Genomic DNA, 25,524 nt, shown 5'->3' on the forward strand with positions numbered 1-25,524 from the left:
GTGCTAATTGAAACTGTTTATAGTTCATAACAGTTATTTCATAAGATTAATAATATGGTTTAAGTATTTGCTATAATGAGAAAACATATTATTTAAAACTGACAAGTATTATTGCTTGTTCACGACTTTGCTGTCGTGATAAGATTAAAACCTGGAGCAGTATTCGATTTACTTAAATGGGAAAATGGTACAAGTTTATTCTTCTTTCTATTGAACAATAAGACTTCTAGACATTATGATATCCATTGAAGTATAGAAGTTAAAAGGTGTTGTGTTATGTTTTTGTGTTAAGTTTGTAATAATATACTATAATGTACCTTGTTATTAATCCACTATACTATTGTCTAATGATGTTAGATGGATTCCTTATAATGTGATGATTTGAAACTGCTACAGTGAAACCCGGGCCTCTCTTCTTATCTAGAAAGAAGGAATGTCCTTGAGTTCCACTTCAGCAGAGCTGCAAGCCTCATGTAGATGGAGTGTTAAGGTTTATGGAATTAGTGGTTTAGCACAGATAAGAATATATCTTGAAATAATATGCAAAAATTATGGCTTAACAGACCTTTATAGGTCATAAATCTAAAAAGTGTTTGCACAGACTCTGACCTTGGAAAAAACAAGAGACTGTGGAAACTGCTAGCAGTAACATATTCCCAGAGAGGTACAGGTCAGAGCCTGGTCAGTGCATCTCTTAAGGGATAAATAATTGTAATGAAAACTATTACCACTTAAACTTAGTGAAACTAAATGACTTGAATATTGTATGAGACAAACTTTTGTCAAATGCTCTGTTAGACAATGGTATATGGAATCAAAACTGACTCATTAACAAAATGATGAAACAATATGAAGTTAAAAGAAACACATACCTTTAATTTAGCATAATATAATCACTTAGAAGATGATGTCACATATTAAGAACATCTCTCATATATAACACATATAAAATTAGTGTTTTGCATGCAGTAGTGTTTTTATATTATATTATAAACCAAGATCCTGGGAACCTTGGTTCACTTAACTTTTCAGATAAAGGAGGGGCTCGGAGGAAAGCAAAGAAATGAGATCATAGGTTTGGAGTTAGACAAGAAATGAGATATTGAATTTATTGAGTACATGACACCTATTAATTCTGAAAAGTTAATCCGGATCTTTTGAAAACTATTATTTGTAAAATGGATAAGAACTGTCCCACCTGATTAATGATTGGATTTAATTGAGGCGTCCCATGTATTCCAATGAGACGAAAAACCTATAAAACTCCAGAGTAATTTCAATGGAGCACCACACTCATCCCAGACAGGGTAAGGTGGTCCATCTTCTGCAAACCAAAAACACAATTGAACTGATTTAACTCAGTTTCATTTGCCTGGTGAAGACAGTCATATCCTTTTACGATCTATATTAAAGGGTAAGCATTAATCAATTATTATTTTATCTCACATGTATTGCATGTATTGCTATAAGGGACTCACGCTATGTTTAGAAGATAGGAGAACATTTGTTGAATGTGCTGAAAAGAGGCTACTGGGTGTATTTAGTGTCGTGGTCGTGGCCAGGCCTGCCGGCTGCACTAATACATAAAGATGTATTAAAGTGTTAACGTTAATATCTGTTAAGACACTGGACTGCCCAGAACGTCTGTCAGCTGGGGATATGAAGTAGCCTGTAGCTACTCAATCCAATATTTAACTGTTAATAAACCGAAGGAGTACTGATCATACTCTGATTCGTAAAAACACTTTAGATGCATGAGTCTGTCAATTTCTTGAGTTCTATATTAGTCATCTGGATATATTGTGGGTCCAGAGCACAAACTATATCCCACTAGGAGTAATAACATCTCTGTCCTCCTAACGTCTCCCCTGAGATAAGAGTGTGTGCTAAGCAAATAAAAAGAGTACGTAAAGAAATCTGAACACGCGGATTTCGTGACAACCTCCTTGTGCTCCGTCTTTCGGGTGAGACGTAATTGTAAGTGACTCTGCAGCTGATGCATAGTTCACACACCCTAGTCTCTGTAAGTCGCCTTGGATAAAGCAGGCGTCTGCTAAATAAACAAATCATAATGGTAACACTCAAATGCTTTGTCATCGGAATCTTTTTCAGTTCAGAAAAGCCTTGATCTCTGTTTATTTTCTTAGTCCCCACGGTCTTGTACAACTCGAAAACACTGCCTGCAAAACGAAGATTGTTAGCCTAGTTGTTTAAGGCGATCAACACAGCTCTTGTCAGTGTTTTTGAATAAATAATACAGTACTACTAAATGCCTGTGTGCACCGCCATCCATACTCCAAACAACCGTCAGGACTAAACGTAGTCTGTCTTAGCCACGCTTACTTCTGTATTTGGTTTCTCGAGTGGGGACCCCTTTTCCTTTTCACGTAGAGGGCGGTTCACGCTGCGTGTGGCATTTCTGTACTTCAAAAGAAAGACCTCGCTGGTAAAACGAGTCTGTCTCCCTCTGGTGGACACTGAGAAAGTTGACACAAATAGTCAGGTGACTTCGAATTTTGATTTATTTATTTATTTATTTATTTATTTATTTATTTATGTATGTATGTATTTATTAGTCAGACGCCTTTATCCAAGGCGACTCACAGGTGTTCCAGGGCAGCACAGGGTTACAATGCAAGCTTCATATTTAAACACAGTGTAGTTTACAGTCAGTGCAGATAATAATAATAATACTACTAGAATACAATATGAACTAGGATGCAGCCAGTTAGGATCACAGCAAGTTATATCTACAGTGACATGTTAGCAGTGCAATAGTGCAAGGATAATGCATCAGCTGAGGATCCAGTGACGTGGTGCTGAGGTCAGGAGAGTCCAGTGCAGAGCAGGAGGGGCGGATCAGGAGATCTAGGAGCACAATCTAAACAGGGGGGGCGTCTGGTTTCATCACAGATTTCCTATGGAAGAGAAAGAGTGGCACAAGTGACTTAAATGTTCAATCCAGAGGACACTGAATGATCACTGGGGGTCGCGAGCTGTTCACCCTGAGAAAAAAGGGGTCCCAGACTGAAAAAGGGGTCCCAAACTGAAGAAGGGGTCCCAGACTGAAAAGCCTTGAGACCCCTCGCCCTAGAACAACAACAACGACGGAATACGGCCACTAGATGTGGAAAAACTCCCGCAGCAATTTTATCATTTATTTCTTAGCAGACGCCCTTATCCAGGGCGACTTACAGTCGTAAACAAAAATACATTTCAAGAATCACAGAACAGCATAAACCGCATTGAACATTAATAACTTGTTTTTTTTATCATCATCATCATCATCACCACCATCGTCATCATCTCGATGTTTCCAGTACTTCCAGGAGCGCTTGTCCAATCTAGCCACGGATCGGTACGAGCGTGCTTGGTACTTACCTTATGCGTGAGAGATTGAACTCGGTGACGCGTCTTGGGTCCTTTCTTCCGTTACACATGGACGCTGTTGAAATGTCATTATATCTGTGGTTGCTGATAAACCAGCCGGGGAACCGAGCCGACTCGAAAGCGGAGGTTATGCCGCTGTCTCGCTTGTAAAACAGGAACCGGGCCGCGTCGCTGCTCGTGCTGATCGTATTCAAACTCTCAGCCGGATTCACTACTGTCTAAAAAATAAAAATTAGAATTTCAATCACGGTAAAACGATATAATGAACTCTACAACTGTTTTATGTGTGTTTTCTTTTTAGTAATAATATTGTTTTTCATAAAATAACCTCAATGCATGATCAATTAATCTGCCAGCCAGTGTGCAATAAACCAATCGTAAATATCAGAGACACGAGCAAGCTGTGCTACCAGCAAATGGGTCAAAGCAAAAGGCTTGATTCAAGATTAAATAAATATATAAATTAATAAATACATAAACAATAAAGAAAATAGTGTGTGTGTGTGTAGTGATGACTCCTATTGCACAGCAGTGTCACCCAGTCCAGGTTTTAATAGCAGCTTGATCAGCCCTAGTGTGTGTCTCTTTGTGTGTCAGTGTCCCTCTCTCTCTTAGTGTGTGTGTGTGCTCTCCTCTCTCTCTCTCTCTCTCTCTCTCTCCCTCCCTCCCTCCTCTCTCTCTCCCTCTCTCTCCCCCTCTCTCTCTCTCTCTCTCTCCCCCCCCTCTCTCCTACTCTCTCTCTCCTCTCTCCCCCCCCCCCCCTCTCTCTCACCTCCAGGTTCAGGACGGGTGAGTTGGGCGGGCCGCTGCAGGACAGGAAGTAGTTAGTGTCCATGATGCCCAGAACCATGAGCTGCCCCGATCCGGGGTTGCTCCGCGGTATGTAGGTGGAGATGAGGAGAGTCACTGCGGGGAGAGGAGAGGAGAGGAGAGGAGTGGGGGGGGGGGGGGGGGGATTACAATAACATTTTCACATTTTCATTTTGTCTCATGTTGCAGTGATGAGACCGAGCAGCAGTTTATATATATATATATATATATATATATATATATATATATATATATATGCCTTCCCCCTCTCTCCCTCCCTCGCACACTTTGTGATTTTTCTTCATCATCCACACCACTCACAAGCCCAAAATGCGTTTTTATTACACAAACATTTCAAAAATATATAAAAACTGCCGCATCCACGTGGACGACGCGCCTCGACTACAAGAGTCTTCGTCGGGTGACAAACATTACTGTCGATCGGAACACAATCTCTACTGATACACCTCATTGTTAATCGCAATTAATCAATTCATTAGATTACTTTAGGGTTTACATCTTTAAAAAAAGACCCATGTCATAATTATTGCATTATCAATTACTTCTGAACATGATTCAAGAGAGGTATTCATAATCTCATCGTCTCTTTTATTCTTAAACACTCAAGTGTCTGAAACTGAAATTTTGAAGCTAACACGTGACGAATATTCAGACATTCAAATTCCATATGATGAAAATCATAAATACATCACAAATACACCCGCCCCGCCCCCGCCCTCGCCCCGCCCCTTACCTTGCTGTGAGATGTCGAGAGGCTGCAGCATCATGGCTGACAGCTCTGGGCAATACCGGTCCAGCCCTTTCAGCACCCAGTACTTGTTATACACGTCGCAGATCGAGTGGGGCACGGCATAGTGTCCCCGTATCAGCTGGCCCGATTCCCGATAGCTGACCGAGTCCAGGACCCCGTGACCTGAGGGGCGGGGCAAGAGAACATTACGATCCACGCGCTGAATTCTCTCAAAGGGGGGAAATGCATGAAGCGGATTGATGCTTTCTTCACCCTGTTTGTAAAGTAACGAAATGACATCACCACCATGCAGTGACGTCATTGCTTAGATTAAAACTGCTGTTTAATGGTAGGATGGCTAATTTACCCCATGAAAGCATTCAACAAAATCGGAGCTGCTGTTAACGACTTTAATCGATATTTAACACATTTCTTTTCTTCTTCAAGTTTATAATGTCGTGCATGAAAAATATTTGTAACTAAACAATATATTTAATTGATTAAAACATTTTTTTTTTAAAACCTAGTCCAGTAGTGTGGTCCTACCTTCCATCACGTGCTCCAAAGTGTACGGCAAAAATCAACGAGGGGGGTTTTGTATCTCAACAGATCACCGATCAACGTCAGCGTTTCCTAGAGGAAGGAAATTGTGTTGTAAACTTGGACAGCATGAGCAAACTCCAAAACCATGTTGGATTATGCAAGACTGGATGGGTCGAAAGATAATCGAGGCCATAGAGAACTGCATTGCTTTATCGGAAGCTGTGACTTTACTGCATGTGAAATTATAGAGCATCCAATGACACAATTTTTTTTTACCTAAAGTTCATAAAGATTCATTGAAGCCTCCTGGAAGACATATAATACCAGGAAATAATTCGATTTCTGAACCCTTAAGTCAGTTTGTTGGTTATTTTAAAACAATGTGCAGTTACCATCGTTTTTTATCACCAGGGACGTATCACATTATTGACACGATGTTCAGTTCCCAGTAATGCTATACTTGCGACGTTTGATGTTGAAATTTGCATTCCAATATACCCCACAGGGGGGCGCTAGAAGCTTTGTCATTATGCCTCTTAAAAAGAAATGAACCGACACGAACACGATTTTTTAGATAGTAGCGACAACCCGATACACGTGATCAAAAACACACCATACGGGCAATTTCTACAATAAAAACATCCGATTATGAAATGAAAGCTCCCGATATGCAGAAGCGTTTTATCGCAAGAGGTTATAATTGCACAATCATTAAAACTGTCTACAGCAGAGCTGAGATGCAATGAGCGTGGCGATCGGGACTCCAAGTCCTTCTGCAGCGGGATGGGAAAAGCAGCGCTGAAAATAAGCTGCTGCTATAAACGAGCTGTCCTTCAAGAGGAACGTCCAGCGGGATGATGATGTCACGATGACGTCACCACACAATCTTCATTCCAAGAGGTCCCAGAGAGCCTCATTGGAAAACAGATTTGCGTCCTTTTTGCTTCCATGTATATGTATGTGTATGAATTCCATGATGCCTGAAGGGTTAAATAGAAACGAACGCAGCCACGGATCCTTACATCCTTAACTACGTAGTAAATGACATCACAAGCGCATTCACAGATTTGAATAGACTGGTGTGCATTTCAGCAAGACATCGCACAGCAAACACAGGAGCGATGAGAATGTTTAAATGAATGAGAGGGCATTGATTGGATGATTTTCTTAACACTTTCCCATAGAATATACCACTGCTATAATAATAATAATAATAATAATAATAATAATAATAATATCACTAGTACTAATAATGATAGTAAAATCTTAATAATGCCGCTAAGTATAATAATAGCTGCCGTCATATTCATGTTAATAACAGCACCATAGCAATTGCATAAGGAGTTCCTGTACCTGATGTGGCGCTGTGTGTCGTTATGAAGTATATTGCAGTGCAGCTGCGTCGCTTCGCTTTGCTTCGCTGTCGGTATTGTGCTCTGTTTGTTCCGGTGCTATCGCTCTGTGGATTCGCTTTGTGTTCCTCTGTCTGGAACCACGCTATATATTCAGAGCGGCCGGAAATTGGAGAAGGGAAGGGAAGGGAGGGGAGGGGAGGGGAGGGGAGGGCGTGGCGGTGCTGAGTGCGTTACACAATTCCAATCATTTATTATTGCAACATTTACGCACAACATAACATCTGCTTGTGTAATATTGGCGTTTATTGATTATTATAATAATCCCTCGACGGACACACACACACACATACACGCACACACACACGCACACACACACGCACACAGAGACACACACACACACACGCACACACACACGCACACAGAGACACACACACACACACGCACACACACACGCACACAGAGACACACACACACACACGCACACACACACGCACACAGAGACACACACACACACTGACACACACAGAGACACACACACAGATTGACATACACACACACGGACACACACACACACACTCACACAGAGACACACACACACTGACACACACAGAGACACACACAAACACACATTGACATACACACACACGGACGGACACACACACGGACACACACACACACACGAACGGATACACACACGGACACACACACATTGAATCATTTCAACCTTTTGTGTACGTAAACATAACAAAACGTTTCGTTTATCAATAACACAACGTATATGAGATCGCTACATGTTGATAAGCGACGAATCTTTATCAAATCTGTGGAGACTGTGGGGATCTGTGGTTAAAGAAAAGGGCTTGTAAACCAGGAGGTCCCGGGTTCAAATCCCACCTCAGCCACTGACTCATTGTGTGACCCTGAGCAAGTCACTTAACCTCCTTGTGCTCCGTCTTTCGGGTGAGACGTAGTTGTAAGTGACTCTGCAGCTGATGCATAGTTCACACACCCTAGTCTCTGTAAGTCACCTTGGATAAAGGCGTCAGCTAAATAAACAAATAATATTAATACTATATATATAATGAAAACTAAAGTATTTTATGCTGGAGCACTTCATTATAATCACTCTGCCTGACTGTAATCACATTAATAAAGACGAGTCGCTTCTGTTTTGAAATGACAAAGTAAGCCTTGCGATGCATGCTACTATGAGCGCGTTTCTCAGCTGTGATTGAGATACACGAGAGGCTGAACACGGATCCATTGAATTCTTAAAGGAGAGGAGAACAGTCGGCGGAAAACACCGAAAACAGAAGCTCTAGAACGTGTGACTGGAAGTTATTTAAATATCCGACCGCCCGTCCCCTTGTCAAAGTTTACCACAGGACATCTGAGTGCTCCTTTCTGCATTTTCCTTGTGCTATTCCTCTGGCTAGACTATAAATGTACCCTTGTGTGTTTTAAAAGCTGCTTTACTTCTGTGCTTTACAATGCTTCCCTGTGCTTTACCAGACCTCTCTGTGCTTTACAATGCTTCCCTATGCTTTACCAGACCTCTCTGTGCTTTACAATGCATCCCTATGCTTTACCAGACCTCTCTGTGCTTTACAATGCTTCCCTATGCTTTACCAGACCTCTCTGTGCTTTACAATGCTTGCCTATGCTTTACCAGACCTCTCTGTGCTTTACAATGCTTCCCTATGCTTTACCAGACCTCTCTGTGCTTTACAATGCTTCCCTATGCTTTACCAGACCTCTCTGTGCCTTACCATTTGTATACATTGAATATGTTTTAATATCTGGGAAAAAAGAAAAAAAAAACAATATCGAATATTTCAGGTCACTTGTGATACGATTACATTAGAATATTGGATCGGATGGAACGAGATAATAGTGCCGGGGACGAGTATTAGAATTAAAATATATGTATTTATAAATATTAAATTTAATGAAACAGGAAAAACACTTTTTTTTGTTTCTGTGTTTTGTTCTTTGTGCAGTGCCCATAATAATCCTTCATAATCCTTCATAATTACAGGGCGACATTCAGCGAAACGCCTCAACCTGTATCATGCATGACAATGAAATGACCCTCCTAATTAAAACTGTGTGGCACAACACAAACACAATCTCACGCACAGAGGAACTGCGGTGTGTATGTCTGTATTATTATTATTATTTATTTCTTAGCAGACACCCTTATCGAGGGCGATTTACAATTGTTACAAGATATCACGTTATTTTTTTACATACAATTACCCATTTATACAGTTGGGTTTTTACTGGAGCAATCTAGGTAAAGTACCTTGCTCAAGGGTACAGCAACAGTGTCCCCCACCTGGGATTGAACCCACGACCCTCCGGTCAAGCGTCCAGAGACCTAACCACTACTCCACACTGGAGCTGTGCACTGCACAGTACTTCCCATGGTAATCATCCATAATTCCGATTCAAAACAAAATGAGGCACACATGTTTTGCAGACACGAGAATTGCATTAAAAATAGCTTTCATATTCAATGGGACTGGCGTTGTACTTTATAGATTTGTCTATGTTATAGCGCTGCTCCGTCAGCACCGTTGAGACTCACTCTTGGGTTGCTTTGAGTTCCCTTTGATGCGGATCATATGTAAAGTTTGAAATAGGGCAGTACACCGTGCACGACATCGTATCCTGCTAATTGCAAGATGATAGTTCCTAATTTATACTTTATTTTCAATGTAGCATTTTTTTCAGCACCATTCAATAATGAGGAATCTTCGCCTGCCCCCAACGCAGGGCAGATTAACTAATACGTCAATAACACCATTCCCCGGATGTGGCAAGCGTGACGTCAGACCCCGAACAAACACCCAGCACTGCGAGGGAAACGAGAGGAGACCACGGCAGATTGGAGAGATGAATGCGCTGTTTGCGTTTTTATTATTGTAAATAATAATACATGAAGGAATAAAAGGTTTGAACAAAACAAAACACGGACACAGAACAAACAGTGGACGAAACAAAATTGGAATCTCGGTACATCTGCACGTGAACTAGTTTGTGCATTTCCCGTGCTTCCGTACAAATACCCCTTTTAATCTGCTCGTGACGTAATACAAATATACACTTTATAGTCTAACACTCGTGCTACATAACCCGTGCACTAATATAGACCAACATTAACACGCAACAGATAACTATAAAACACACACAGGGGCGGGGCACACTGACACACCGTAATATGCATATAGCCCCCAAAATATGCCCCCCACCCATTTTGCATTTGTATTGCCTGTAATACGGCATAATATTTAGCAATCTGCAATATTGCCTGTAATATTTTGTGTAATTTATGTAATTAGCTTTGGATAAAAATGTCTGCTAAACAATTTAATAATAATAATAATAATAATAATAATAATAATAATAATAATAATAATAATAATAATAATAATAATAATAATGTCTGTAATTAATGTCTGACTGTGATTGGCTGCTCTTGTAATTAGGCTGCATGCCTGCACAATGACGCGCCCCTACGTAGAACACGCAGAGCTCATTTACATGCATTTAGAACAGCTAGTATTTTATTTATTCTGATTGGTCCGAATCAATACTGTACTAAATATATGAACCCTCACAAAATAACGCGTTTTTGACACAGATGTACTTCCATACAGTGTGTGCGTCTGTCTGTGTGTCTCTGTCTCTGTGTATGTGTGTGTGTGTGTGTGTGTGTGTGTGTCTGTTTCACTGTGTGTGTGTCAAAGCGCTTTGAGACACTGTGCATGGCAGGCCCTATTTAAATAAATAAACCTACTTCCTGACTCACGCTCACACACTGACACACACACACACACACACACACACACTGACACACACACACACAGACACACACACACACGCTCACACACTGACACACACGCTCACACACTGACACACACACACAGACACACACACACACACACACACAGAGCATACAGGTAAGTCGCTTCGCCGAATGCCGCCCTGTAATTATGCCGCCCTGTAATTATGAATGATTATTATTAGCGAGGCAGAAAGAACAAAACAACGAAACAAACAAAAGTGTTTTTTCCAGTTTCATTAATTCTGATCCTCATCGCCACGATGTCGTTCTGTCCTGTACAATATTCTAATGTAATCGAATCGAATCTATCACAAGTGTCCTGAAATATATATATATATAACTATGTATTATATACAGTATATTATATATATACACACACACACACACACACACACACAGTGTCTATAGAAAGTCTACACCCCCTTGAACTTTTTTCACATTTTGTTGTGCCTCAGAGTTTCATGCATTTAAATGATGATTTTTTCCCTCTTATCTACACACCATACTCCACACTGTTAAGGGGAAAAAAGTTTTTATTGAGAAAAAATATATATATTAAAAATACAAAACTGAAAGATCATAATTGGATAAGTCTCCACCCCTCTGAGTTAATACCTGGTAGAAGCACCTTTGGCAGCAATTACAGCTGTGAGTCTGTTGGGATAGGTCTCTACCAACTTTGCACACCTAGATTTGGCAATAGTTGACCATTCTTCATTACAAAACTGTTCAAGCTCTGTCAAGTTCCTTGGGGAGCATTGATGGACAGCAATCTTCAAGTCATGCCACAAATTTTCGATTGGATTTAGGTCGGGGCCCTGACTGGGCCACTCAAGGACATTTACCTTTTTGTTCCTTAGCCACTCCAGTGTAGCTCTGGCTGTGTGCTTTGGGTCGTTGTCATGCTGAAAGGTGATCTTCCGTCCCAGTTTCAGCTTTCTTCAGAGGGCAGCAGGTTTTCCTCAAGGACTTCTCTGTACTTTGCTCCATTCGTCTTCCCTTCTATCCTGACAAGTTCCCCAGGCCCTGCCGATGAGAAACATCCCCATAACACGATGCTGCCACCACCATGCTTCACTGTAGGGATGGTGTTCCTTGGGTGATGCGCTGTGTTGGGTTTGCATCAAACATAACGTTTTGCAATTAGTCCAAAAAGTTCAATTTTAGTTTCGTCAGGCAACAAAACTTTTTGCCACCTGGCTACAGAATCTCCTGAGTGTTTTTTTGCATACTTCAAACGGGATTCAAGGTGGGCTTTCTTGAGTAATGGCTTCCTTCTTGCCACCCTACCATACAGGCCAGATTTGTGGAGTGCTAGGGATATTGTTGTCACATGCACACTTTGACCAGTCTTGGCCATAAAAGCCTGTAGCTCTTGCAAAGTTGCCATTGGCCTCTTGGTAGCTTCTCTGATCAGTCTCCTTCTTGCTCGAGAGAACACGAGGGAAAATGCAGAAAGGAGCACTCAGATGGACAGACGGTCAGATATTTAAATAACTTCCAGTCACACGTTCTAGAGCTTCTGTTTTCGGTGTTTTCCGCCGACTGTTCTCCTCTCCTTTAAGAATTCAATCGATCCGTGTTCAGCCTCTCGTGTATCTCAATCACAGCTGAGAAACGCGCTCATAGTAACATGGATCGCAAGGCTTACTTTGTCATTTCAAAGCAGAAGCGACTCGTCTTTATTAATGTGAACACAGTCAGGCAGAATAATTACAATAAAGTGCTCCAGCATAAAATACTTTAGTTTTCTTTAATTAATATTATTAGTTTATTTAGAAGACGCCTTTATCCAAGGCTTACAGAGACTAGGGTGTGTGAACTATGCATCAGCTGCAGAGTCACTTACAGTAACGCCGCACCCGAAAGACAGAGCACAAGGAAGTGAAGTGACTTGCTCAGGGTCACACAATGAGTCAGTGGCTGAGGTGGGATTTGAACCCGGGACCTCCTGGTTTACAAGCCCTTTTCTTTAACCACAGATCCCCACAGCCTCCACAGATTTGATAAAGATTCGTCGCTTATCAACATGTAGCGATCTCATATACGTTGTGCTATAGATAAACTTGTTTTGTTTTGTTTATGTACACTAAAGTTTGAAAAGATTAAAAACGCGCGCTTGTGTGTGTCAGTGCGTGTGTGTGTGTGTGTGTGTCAGTGTGTGTGTGTGTGTGTGTCAGTGCGTGTGTGCGTGTGTATTTGTGTGTGCGTATTTGTCTGTGTGTCTGTATTTCTCCAGTCGTTTGAGGACTTGACAGATTTGTAATAATAATCAATAAATGCCAATACTAAAAACACAAGCAGGTGTTATGTTGTGTGTAAATGCTGCAATAATTAATGATTGGAATGTTCTAATCCACTCAGCACCGCCAAGCCACGCCACGCCACGCCACGAAACGGAATTTCCGACCGCGCTGAATATATAGCGTGGTTCCAGACAGAGGAACACAAAGCGAATCCACAGAGCGATAGCACCGGAACAAACAGAGCACAATACCGCCAGCAAAGCAAAGCGAAGCGACGCAGCTGCACTGCAATATACTTCATAACGACACACAGCGCCACATCAGGTACAGGAACTCCTTATGCAATTGCTATGGTGCTGTTATTAACATGAATATGACGGCAGCTATTATTATACTTAGAGGCATTATTAAGATTTTACTATCATTATTAGTAGTAGTGATATTATTATTATTATTATTATTATTATTATTATTATTATTATTATTATTATTATTATAGCAGTGGTATATTCTATGGGAAAGTGTTAAGAAAATCATCCAATCAATGCCCTCTCATTCATTTAAACATTCTCATCGCTCCTGTGTTTGCTGTGCGATGTCTTACTGAAATGCACACCAGTCTATTCAAATCTGTGAATGCGCTTGTGATGTCATTTACTACGTAGTTATTATTATTTATTTATTTATTTATTTATTTCTTAGCAGACGCCCTTATCCAGGGCGACTTACAATCGTAAGCAAAAACATTTCAAGTGTTACAATACAAGTAATACAATAAGAGCAAGAAATACAATAACTTTTGTTCAAGCAAAGTACAAGTGTGACAAACCACAATTCAATAATACAGCAGATAATAGTGATAGTTACATCAGGATATGATTAAATACAAAGTACTACAGGTTAAACCTGTAGTACTTGCTTACGATTGTAAGTCGCCATGGATAAGGGCGTCTGCTAAGAAATAAATAATAATAATAATAATTAAACACTTGGCAGATTACAGTATTCTGAAGTACAAAATTAAATGCAGTAAAATAGGGGGCAGATAAGAGTAAAATAAAGCACATTTACATGAAGGGTGATAGTGTCCCAGGATACAAACAGAGGAGTTCTACAGGTGCTGTTTGAAGAGGTGAAGAGGTGAGTCTTAAGGAGGCGCCAGAATGTGGTCAGGGACTGGGCAGTCCTGACATCTGTAGGAAGGTCATTCCACCACTGCGGAGCAAGGGTGGAGAAGGAGCGGGCTCGGGAGGCAGGGGAGCGTAGCGGAGGTAGAGCCAGTCTTCTAGTGCAGGCGGAGCGGAGAGGTTGAGTGGGGGTGTAGGGAGAGATGAGGGTCTGGAGGTAGCTGGGTGCAGTCTGGTCAAGGCATCTGTAGGCTAGTACAAGAGTCTTGAACTGGATGCGAGCGGTAATCGGGAGCCAGTGGAGCGAGCGGAGTAGTGGAGTAGCGTGGGCGAAGCGAGTCAGAGAGAACACCAGGCGGGCAGCAGAGTTCTGGATGAGCTGGAGCGGACGGGTGGCGGACGCAGGGAGGCCAGCCAGGAGGGAGTTGCAGTAGTCTAGGCGGGAGAGTACCAGGGCCTGGACCAGGAGCTGGGTAGCATAGTTGGTGAGGAAGGGTCGGATTCTTCGGATGTTGCTCAGGAAGAATCGGCAAGTGCGTGCCAGAGTGGAGATGTGCTGGGAATAAGAGAGGCAGGGGTCCAGGGTGACTCCAAGGTTCTTAGCTGAGGAAGAGGGAGAGAGTGTGGTAGATTCCAGAGGAACAGAGATAGAGAGATCAGAGGAGGGGGAGGAGGAGGGAAAGAAAAGGAGGTCAGATTTAGAGAGGTTGAGTTTGAGTTGAGTTAAGGATGTAAGGATCCGCGGCTGCGTTCGTTTCTATTTAACCCTTCAGGCATCATGGAATTCATACACATACATATACATGGAAGCAAAAAGGACGCAAATCTGTTTTCCAATGAGGCACTCTGGAACCTCTTGGAATGAAGATTGTGTCATCGTGACATCATCATCCCGCTGGACGTTCCTCTTGAAGGACAGCTCGTTTATAGCAGCAGCTTATTTTCAGCGCTGCTTTTCCCATCCAGCTGCAGAAGGACTTGGAGTCCCGATCGCCACGCTCATAGCATTGCATATATATAGAAACTGTCTCAGCTGAATGTTGCTCACAAGCATTCACTTCGTGCAGGTGGACAAACCCTATTTTTGCAGCGATCCGCCAACTCAGAGACACACTTGGTCGCACACTCTGTCCATTTCTGATTAAAATATATTTTATTGAACAAACAAAAAGCACGCCGCGTTTCGCCACGAGGTGTCTTGGACAGGTAGTTAATTATTATGACTTTGTTTTCCCTCTGGACACTTTATCACTCTTCCTTAAATGCGCTTTACTTGCTCTTATCTGCCCCCTATTTTACTGCATTTAATCCTGTACTTCAGAATACTGTAATCTATCACAAGTGTTATTTAATCTGTAGTATTCTGTATTTAATTATATCCTGATGTAACTATCACTGACACTGTTATCTGCTGTATTATTGAATCGTATTTTGTCATAGACTTGTACTTGCTAGAACCAAAGTCATTGTATTTATCTTGCTCTTAATTGTATTAATACTTGTACTCTGATTCTTGAAATGTATTTTTGTTGACGACTGTAAGTCGCCCTGGATAAGGGCGTCTGCTAATAAATAAATAAATAAATAAATAAATAAATAAATAAATAAATAATAACAGAAATGGCATGAGTTGTATTACAGTTAATAAACCGCTTGATTATGTATTCTTGACCTGTATGTGGATGGACAAAAAAATGATTCCTGGATTTATTTATTTATTTATTTATTTATTGCAAAGAAACATTCTACATTTGTTTTGTTTTCACATTGGACTGTGGTACAATAACATTACAATTGCAACCAGCAACTCTCCTTGTTGTGAATTATTTAAATACTATTGAATAAATAAGTCATTTGATTTCGAGTAATTATTATTATTATTATTATTATTATTATTATTATTATTATTATTATTATTATTATTATTATTATTATTATTATTATTATTATTATTATTTATTGCTTAGCAGACGACTTACAATTGTTACAAGATATCACATTATTTTAATCCGCTGTCAGTATTAATGGCTGGTTGTATTTGGTAGCTGGTAATGTTAAACTGTATGCTGTCGATTTATAGCAGGCTATACGCATATGGCTTTTATTCTTGTGATCGTAAGAATAAGGATAGCGTTCGGGTATCGAATACACGGAAATGCGGGTCCCCGTGTATTGGAACAGCAAACTATTCGAAATTCCATACATCTTTTAAAATTCCAGAAGCCACTGACGTAATGACCGAACTACGGATCGTTGGATAATATTCTCTCAAGAGGGCTTAGGTCGGCCAGGGTGCTCTCGGCTGACCGCGCACCAGCGACCCCTGTGATTATTGGACATATCAGAATTGGGAGAACATAATATAAATATTTGGCAACGACCAAATTAAAAAAAAAAAAAAAAAAAATCGCTACTATATGTCATGATTCCAGTCATTGAAATAACCTCGTTCATGCTCATCTTAATTTAGTGGCATAAGAAGTCAGTCTAGTAACTATTTCTTTTAATTTTGTCTTATACAAAGGTTTTGTTTTTTTAATGAAGGGGGGGGGGGGGGGGGAGGTCCGGACCTCAGGACCCCCCCTCCCCCCCATCCACTCGCTAGATCTGCCTTTGAATCCGCATAGTACCATTTCACATATAAGTTTGTAGGTTTTAATTCAGTATACTTTTTTTTGGGTTCCCTGTGTAGTTTGTGAAAATGAGCTTCAACAAATGCTTACCTTCAGACCTGACAAAAAAAATCTTCAGGTAAGACAGACGTACTGTATTTTCAAAATAATACATTTTCATAATTTTTAATAGCATTATTAGTATGTGTCTTTTTAAATAGCTTGACAGTGTTGCGTTCAGCGGTGTTTCACGTGCTCTGTCTCTCTGTTCTGTAGTGTCTTCTTGGACTTTGATGCAGACTGCCCCCCGGTGGACAAGGTAAGCACTTAAATAAATACAAATCTAGTTTCACTCCGTTTCTGTTATATTTTGTGAATGTTTAATTATGTAATTATTTATGTATTATTTATAATGATAAGGATATATGCTGTAAACAATATACTTGCCATGCTATTTATTTTTAAATTATCAAACAAATAGTTTATAATGTCAGTGAAACCATACGTCATAAATAAAACAAGTGGTGTTTAATATTATTAAATATATATTATTTATTTCTTAGCCGACACCCTTATCCAGGGCGACTTAAAATTGTTGCAAGATATCACATTATTTTTACATGCAATTCCCCATTTATACAGTTGGGTTTTTACTGGAGCAATCTAGGTAAAGTACCTTGCTCAAGGGTACAGCAGCAGTGTCCCCCACCTGGGATTGAACCCACGACCCTCCGGTCAAGAGTCCAGAGCCCTGACCACTACTCCACACTGCTGCCCCTATATATCACATACTAGAGATAATAGCAATGTTAAAGTTACAGTAAATCACAGGCAATGTCATTAAATTATATTAAACGCAATTCTGCCTTACAGTAAAGCTAATAGTAATGATGTTGAATGTAATTTAATTAAACGCTCTTTTTCCTCTTGTCGCAGAGAATGCAAGTTGAGCGTCCGCGGAATCCCCGTGGCCTGTGCGACAGCGGTCTCCAGTTGCGGGTGTCCGGGTATGTGCGCAAGGTGCGACAGGCAGTCACGCTGGTCCTGATCGTGCAGAAGATGAAGAGACCGAAGGAGTCCTTGATGGAGCACGTGATGGCAGGTAGGACCACACTACTGGACTCATTTAAAAAAAATGTTTTAATCAATTAATAGTTACAACTATTTTTCATGAACGATATTATAAACTTGAAGGTTAAAAATGTGTTAAATATCAATTAAAGTCGATAACAGCGTTAAATTCGCCATCCTACCAATATACAGCTGTTTTAGCCTAAGCAATGACGTCACTGCATGACGGTGATGTCATTTCGTTCAACGCCTAACAGGCATAGCCACGTGACGCTGATTTATAGGAACGTGTTTTTAGTGTTACTACAAACAGGGTGACGAAAGGTCCGTCATTTATAAACAGACCCATAATAATAATTGAATAGTATCAATCTGCCTCATGCATCTCCTCCCTTTGGGAGAATTCAGCACGTGGATGGTAATGCTGTCTTGCCCCGCCCCTCAGATCAGGCCGTCGTGGAGGTGCCTCTGGACTCGGACAGCTCTCGGGACTGGGACAGTCCTTGGTACTTGGACATATTTTGGAACTCGGACAACTCTCAGAACTGGGACAACTCTTGGTACTTGGACATCCTCTGGTACTCAGACAGGTCTTGGTACGTGGACCTCTCTTGGTACCCGGACAGCTCTCAGTCCCCGGACAGCTCTCAGTCCCCGGACAGCTCTCGCGTCACGGGCGAGGTGAGCCGGAGCCTCACTGGCGTGTACTCGATTTGCGATGTGTCTTACAACAAGTGGGTGCTGGAGGAAATGATCAGCCCGAGGCTGAAAGCCATGGCGCTGCAGAATTTGAACATACGAAATCAAGGTAAAGGGCGGAATGTACTACAAATATATACAAACCCTTCAAGTGACAATAAAGGTGCACACAACACAACACGAAACACCGCAGTATCGATATCCGGGTCGTATTGATGTTGTGTTTTATACACCTTTACTATTCCCTGTAAAGTTTGAATTGTTTATTTTTTATATTCTGGTGTGCATTGCATTCCAATCACACACACACACACACACACACACACACACACACACAGACACACACTCACACACACACACACACACACACACACACATATCTCCAAAACAATTTAAAAAACCTTTCTGCCCTTCAGTGCTTCAGTTTCCACAGAGGTGCTGACCAAAAGTGTCTCTGTCGATTCACGCCAACAAGCTTTATGGTTCAGATCTGCAGAGCCAAAACCTGCTCGCACACTTTGTGATTTGTCTTCATCATCCACACCACTCACAAGCCCGAAATTCATTTTTATTACACAAACATTTCAAAAATATATAAAAACTGCCGCATCCACGTGCACGACGCGCCTCGACTACAAGAGTCTTCGTCGGGTGACGAACATTACTGTCGATCGGAACACAATCTCTATTGATACATCTCATTGTTAATCGCAATTAATCAATTCATTAGATTACCTTAGGGTTTACATCTTTTAAAAAAAAGACCCATGTCATAATTATTGCATTATCAATTACTTCTGAACACGATTCAAGAGAGGTATTCATAATCTCATCGTCTCTTTTATTCTTAAACACTCAAGTGTGTTAAACAGTAATGTTGAAGCTTACACGTGAATTGCATACAGATGAAATTCACAAATACATCATAAATCCCTATTGTGGTCATGACAGTAACTCACAAACACACACAGATCTCTTACAGATTTTGAATTCTCTTTTGCTCTGATTAGAATTAATCAGAACTCACGATTTGCCTAATAAACAACATTATTCTAATTATCATTAAATCTCATACATGTAATAGGCTTCGTATCTCTTTATTGATGTATTTACCTCTTAGATGTCAATTACAGGTCTGGACTAAGATCCAGATTGTGCGGTTCCGTGGTTTTCAATTTAGAGATCCAATATATTTCCCTTCTTAACAATAATTTAACCGCATACCCTCCTTTTTCCAAGCCAATACATTTCACAATAGAAACTGAGCCATGTTGCATCGTCTGACAATTGTATATTCCAGATTATTTTTCCGAATGGCTGCCTTACATTCTACTGTTCTCATTTTTTAAGTTTCGTTTTGTTTGCCCAATATACGCCAAGCCACACGGGAACTTCAACATGCATATATTGCAGTTCATAAAATCTCTGGGCTCTTGGGAAATCCTGTGTATCAATTAAGAGAGATCCTCTCAAAACGGTGTGTTGATGACATTTTGAGGGTATGGACTGTTTAGCGAATACGTCAATAGAATTTAAAATTTACAATGGAACACAGTCGATCAGAAATGCACTTTTTAGATCTGCTTGTTTTGATTAATTGCAATGGAACGCCAAAAAAACAACCGATCGAAACACGATTCTGCATGCGCAAGTGATCCTCCAACAGGGGCTCCGGAACCGGGTGGGCCAGGGGGCCATGGCTCTTGCAATTTTAAAAGTGGGGGTGGGGGGGCAGTCCTCCCCACCCCCCTTGTTAACAAAATAAATATGTGTGCTGTGATAAAACATATCATAAGGTGCGTTCACAGAGATCATTCTTCGCAGATTCTGCGCAGATCGCGCATCTCCTGACAGGTACTGCGCTGAAACTATAGACGAGCGTTGGCTGACAAAGAAGCGTGTAGGCAAGCAGATCCAATCCTCACTCCATGTGCTACTGCCACCCAGTCAGGGGGGGTGAATGGCCTTCGAGTCATGTCATTAATTATCTTATGAATGATTTGTAATACAAATTAAAATGATATCACTCTTTTTCCACACAGTTATTATACTTTTCAAATATTCAGATATTTATTCTAAAGGTTTAAACATGTAAAAACAAAAAAATGATAAACGGTTGAAATGAACCTAAAACCGCTCTGTTATTTTCAGCAGGTGTAATTGGGTATTGATGAAAGGCTACATATATGCAAAATATATATATTGTGAGTAGTGCTGAATTTAAATCGACCCAGGGGACTTTTTTGACCTGAAAAAAGAAACAAGGACCAGGGGTCACAAATGGAGATTAGATAAAGGGGCATTCAGAACAGAAAATAGGAGGCACTTTTTTACACAGAGAATTGTGAGGGTCTGGAACCAACTCCCTAGTAATGTTGTTGAAGCTGACACCCTGGGATCCTTCAAGAAGCTGCTTGATGAGATTCTGGGATCAATAAGTTACTAACAACCAAACGAGCAAGATGGGCCGAATGGGGCCTCCTCTTATTCTGACGCTTTTTGCTAGAATATTTACAATGTAGGTTTACAGTTGTTAAATACGGTGCATTATAGAGTTGTTGACTGTTTTGTATAAACTCAATTTTGAGGGGTATGTTTTCTCATCTGTTTCAAACCTGATCTGGACTGCATTTGACAGGCTTGGTGTTAAATTACAGTTGCAAGATGTTTAAGTAGCATGTTAATATATCAACCCCCCCTCCCCCCCCCCCACACACACACACTTTGGTCTTGGCCCTCCCACTACTACAAAGGGTCGGGCGCCCTTGTCCTCCAAACTTAGGATTTCTGATATACCTTATGGGCAATTCTTACGCTTAAGACGGATTTGCAGGGAAACATCATGATTATGAAATTGAAGCGTTGCACATGCAGAGGCTATAACAACACCACGTTAACAACGGCTTATAACAGAGTGGACAAATTAAAACGAATAGATTTATTAGAACCTGATGATAACGATCAACCAAATGAAGAAACAGTGACGTTCATTATGGAACACATCAACTGCTGCTGCAGAGTCACTTACAAAAGGACCTCGGTCTCATCACTGCAACATGAGGCAAAATGAACATGTCATTTCCTACCCCCCCCCTTCCCGCAGTGACTCTGAGCCTCTCCACCTACATACCGCAGAGGCAACCCGGATTGGGGCAGCTCGTGGCTCTGCGCATCATGGGCACTAATTACTTCCTGTCCTGCAGCGGCCCGTCCTACTCGCCTGTCCTGAACCTGGAGGTGAGAGAGAGAGAGAGAGAGAGAGAACACACACACACACACACACACACACACACACACACACACACCCTTACACACAGACACACTGACACACCCTTACACACAGACACACACTCACACACACAAAAGAGAGAGAGAGACACTCACACACACAGAGATACACTCACACAGAGGCACTCACCCACATACACAGAGAGAGAGACTTACACACACAGACAGACACACACAGATCACAGAAATGAGGAGATCACAGACACACACAGAGATCACAGACACACACACACACACACACAGATCACAGACACACACACTCACAGACACAGAGAGAGAGAGAGACACTCACAGACTCAGACAGACTAACAGACATACACACACACAGATAGACACACACAAATGGAGACAGATATATATGCAGACAGAGACAAACTTGACACACACACACTGAGACTTATAATAATAATAATAATAATAATAATAATAATAATAATTATTATTATTATTATTATTATTTACAGGATGGAAATAAGACTCCCGTTGCACAGCAGTGTGATCCGCTCCTGGTTTCACTAGGAGTTTAATAATAAGACACACCTGAGCTTGTTACCTAGACACACTGGGGGCTGATCAAGCTGCTAGTAAAACCTGGACTGGGTGACACTGCTGTGCAATAGGAGTCATCACTACACACACACACACTATTTTCTTTATTGTTTATGTATTTATTAATTTATATATTTATTTAATCTTGAATCAAGCCATTCCTTTGACCCATTTGCTGGTAGCACAGCTTGCTCGTGTCTATGATATTTGCGATTGGTTTATTGCACACTGGCTGGCAGATTAATTGATCATGCATTGAGGTTATTTTATGAAAAACAATATTAATAGTAAATAAAAAAAACACAGACCACCAGAAGTAGTTCATTGTATCGTTTTACCGTGATTGGAATTCTAACCTGTTTTTTTATTTTGATTTCTTAGACAGTAGTGGATCCGGATAACAGTTTGAATACGATCAGCCTGAGCAGCGACGCGGCCCGGTTCCTGTTTTACAAGAAAGACAGCGGCAACACCTCCACTTTGCGGTCGGCTCGGTTCTGCTTTTGGTTTATCAGCAACGAGAGGGACAGTTCGAATGTGGCCATGTGTAACGGGGCAGATACCCCAGGACGCATCACCGAGTTCCACATCTCACGCATAATGTAAGTACCAAGCAAACCTGTACCGATCCGTGACGGCGCTCTGCGCGAGATATCAATCCAATTTTATTCGAAACTTGCAGTCGGGGAATAAAATAAAAAAGAAAGGGTTCAAAATCTTTGTAAATGTCCCATGGAAGATCAGAAACGAAACCTGGAGCCTTCAAATGCGCTTTTCTTGCTGTCGGTGATGCAACGTCATTGATGACGCGGTCATAGTTCAGAGAGTTGGCCAGTGGATATAACGGCTAGATTGGACAAGCGTTCTTGGAAGTAGTGGAAACATCGAGATGATGACGATGATGATGATAAAAAACCAACAGTTATTCATGTTCAATGCGGTTCATGCTGTACTGTGCTTCTTGAAATGTATTTTTGTTTACGACTGTAAGTCGCCCTGGATAAGGGCGTCTGCTAAGAAATAAATGATAAAATTGCTGCAGGAGTTTTTCCACATCTAGTGGCCGTATTCCATCGTTGCTGTTGTTCTAGGGCGAGGGGTCTCAAACCTTTTCAGTCTGGGACCCCTTCTTCAGTCTGGGACCCCTTTTTCAGTCCGTGACCCCTTTTTTCTCAGTCTGGGACCCCTTCTTCTCAGGGTGAACAGCTCGCGACCAGCATGAAGTTTTAACACCTACTCTCATGTCATGGAAATCATTCTATGTCGGCTCTCTGTAGTTTTGTTTTGGGGTTTGTATCGCGCTCTGGGATGCCGTGGCGTGAAGGGAGGGCGCTATATAAAATATATATTTGTATTGTACAGCGGTGGCCAAACGTTTTGCATCCCCCTATAGAATGAACTCGTTCTGCTTCATAAAGTCCATTGAAAGCTGCTGAATAATGTTATGCTAACATACTGAATTGCACACCGCTTTGTAGTTATGTGAGTGGTGATGTCATAATGTTCAGAACGTTGATGTTCTTCAGCGCTGTGACATCACAGTGGACTGCAAACGTCAGTCATTGTACCACTGTCAAAATAAAACTTCAGTGGAAGATCTCTGTTGGGGTGCCATTCATTCACTAGACTGGACCGCCATTCGAGTTGCAAATCAAATCACGTCAAAACGAGCCCGGGGTGGAGTTGTTTTCTCATTTCGTCTTTTATTGATTCGAAATGTAATTGAAATAATTTAGGTCGGATGATTCATTGTCCAAAAGAGTTGTAATTACTTGAAAGATTGTGTTCTTGGGTTTTGTTTTGTTATTGTTCGCTCAGGCTGTGTTGCTTCGATTACGATCTCAACAGCTGCTCTTCGGTTCCAGCTGCTCTGACACAGACATGTGCCACACAGGCTAGACCAGCCAATCTTTCTATTAGTACGCGCCAGCGCCCTCTAGTGTGCAGCTAGTGCATTCCCTGCGACAGGACAGATCATTCGTTAGCTGGCGCTGGCTCTTCCCTCTATAAAGACAATTGTACTGATGTAAGCTGTTATCGCATACTGCGTGTCTGTGGCTGAGGACTTCAACCGAAGAGCAGCTCCTGGCTCACGGTTTAAAACCATACACTGCAGCATGGACGATCATTCAGTGTCCTCTGTGTGCTGGATTGAACATTTGAATCACCCCTGCCGCTCCTTCTCTTCCCTAGGAACCCTGTGAATATACCGAGTGCCGGACAACGGCAGGAATCAATCCTCTCTCAACGCCTTCGGTTCCGCCACCTCCGCCGGAAGACTCCACTGTTTAGATTGTGCTTCTAGATCAACGGATCTGCCCCTCCTGCTCTGCACTGGACTCTCCTGACCTCAGCACCACGTCACTGGATCCTCAGCTGATGCACTATCCTTGCACTATCGCACTGCTAACATGTCACTGCAGATATAACTTGCTGTGATCCTAACTGGCTGCATCCTAGTTCATATTGTATTCTAGTAGTATTATTATTATTTGCACTGACTGTAAACTACACTGTGTTTAAATATGAAGCTTGCATTGTAACCCTGTTCTGCCCTGGAACACCTGTGAGTCGCCTTGGATAAAGGCGTCTGACAAATAAATACATAAATAATAATAATAATAATTGAAGTCACCTGACTGTTAGTGTCAACCTTCTCAGTGTCCACCAGGGGGAAGACAGACTCGTTTTCACAGATTTACCAGCGAGGCCTTTCTTTTGAAGTACAGAAATGCCACACGCAGCGCGAACCGCCCTCTGCGTGAAAAGGAAAAGGGGTCCCCACTCGAGAAACCAAATACAGAAGTATGCGTGGGGAAACTGCAAAAAAATATAAAACCCTTTCCGCTTTAACAATGAAAATACAAAAATAAATACGAAAAAACCGGGAATCCAGAGTCCAGAGCCCTAACCACTGCTCCACACACATGCAGTCACTGCACAGTACTTCCCATGGTAATCATCCATGATCCCGATTCAAAACAAAATGAGGCACACATGTTTTGCAGACTTGAGAATTGCATTAAAAATAGCTTTTATATTCAATGGGACTGGCGTTGTACTTTATAGATTTGTCTATGTTATAGCGCTGCTCCGTCAGCCCCGTTGAGACTCACTCTTGGGTTGCTTTGAGTTCCCTTTGATGCGGATCATATGTAAAGTTTGAAATAGGGGAGTACACCGTGCACGACATCGTATCCTGCTAATTACAAGATGATAGTTCCTAATTTATA

The 25,524-nt window shown here is 41.4% G+C and overlaps 2 protein-coding genes across 2 annotated transcripts; one reads left to right on the top strand and one right to left on the bottom strand.

Moving 5' to 3' along the window:
* Nucleotides 1-2,529: 2,529 nt before the first annotated feature.
* Nucleotides 2,530-6,976, bottom strand: LOC117969121 (interleukin-1 beta-like). Its single transcript, XM_059020421.1, has 6 exons — nucleotides 6,848-6,976; nucleotides 5,498-5,584; nucleotides 4,955-5,134; nucleotides 4,163-4,296; nucleotides 3,382-3,608; nucleotides 2,530-2,918 (listed from the first exon to the last, which is right to left on the bottom strand). The coding sequence occupies exons 2-6, from the start codon at nucleotides 5,502-5,504 to the stop codon at nucleotides 2,882-2,884; spliced, it is 585 nt and encodes a 194-aa protein (XP_058876404.1). The 5' UTR covers nucleotides 5,505-5,584; nucleotides 6,848-6,976; the 3' UTR covers nucleotides 2,530-2,881.
* Nucleotides 6,977-13,110: 6,134 nt separating this feature from the next.
* On the top strand, nucleotides 13,111-24,881 carry LOC131730369 (uncharacterized). Its single transcript, XM_059020422.1, has 8 exons — nucleotides 13,111-13,269; nucleotides 16,765-16,823; nucleotides 16,961-17,003; nucleotides 17,621-17,786; nucleotides 18,201-18,563; nucleotides 21,558-21,691; nucleotides 22,673-22,893; nucleotides 24,485-24,881. The coding sequence occupies exons 2-8, from the start codon at nucleotides 16,774-16,776 to the stop codon at nucleotides 24,594-24,596; spliced, it is 1,089 nt and encodes a 362-aa protein (XP_058876405.1). The 5' UTR covers nucleotides 13,111-13,269; nucleotides 16,765-16,773; the 3' UTR covers nucleotides 24,597-24,881.
* The last annotated feature ends 643 nt before the right edge of the window (nucleotides 24,882-25,524 follow it).

This window comes from Acipenser ruthenus, unplaced genomic scaffold (genome assembly GCF_902713425.1).
Source record: "Acipenser ruthenus unplaced genomic scaffold, fAciRut3.2 maternal haplotype, whole genome shotgun sequence".
Taxonomy (NCBI): domain Eukaryota; kingdom Metazoa; phylum Chordata; class Actinopteri; order Acipenseriformes; family Acipenseridae; genus Acipenser; species Acipenser ruthenus.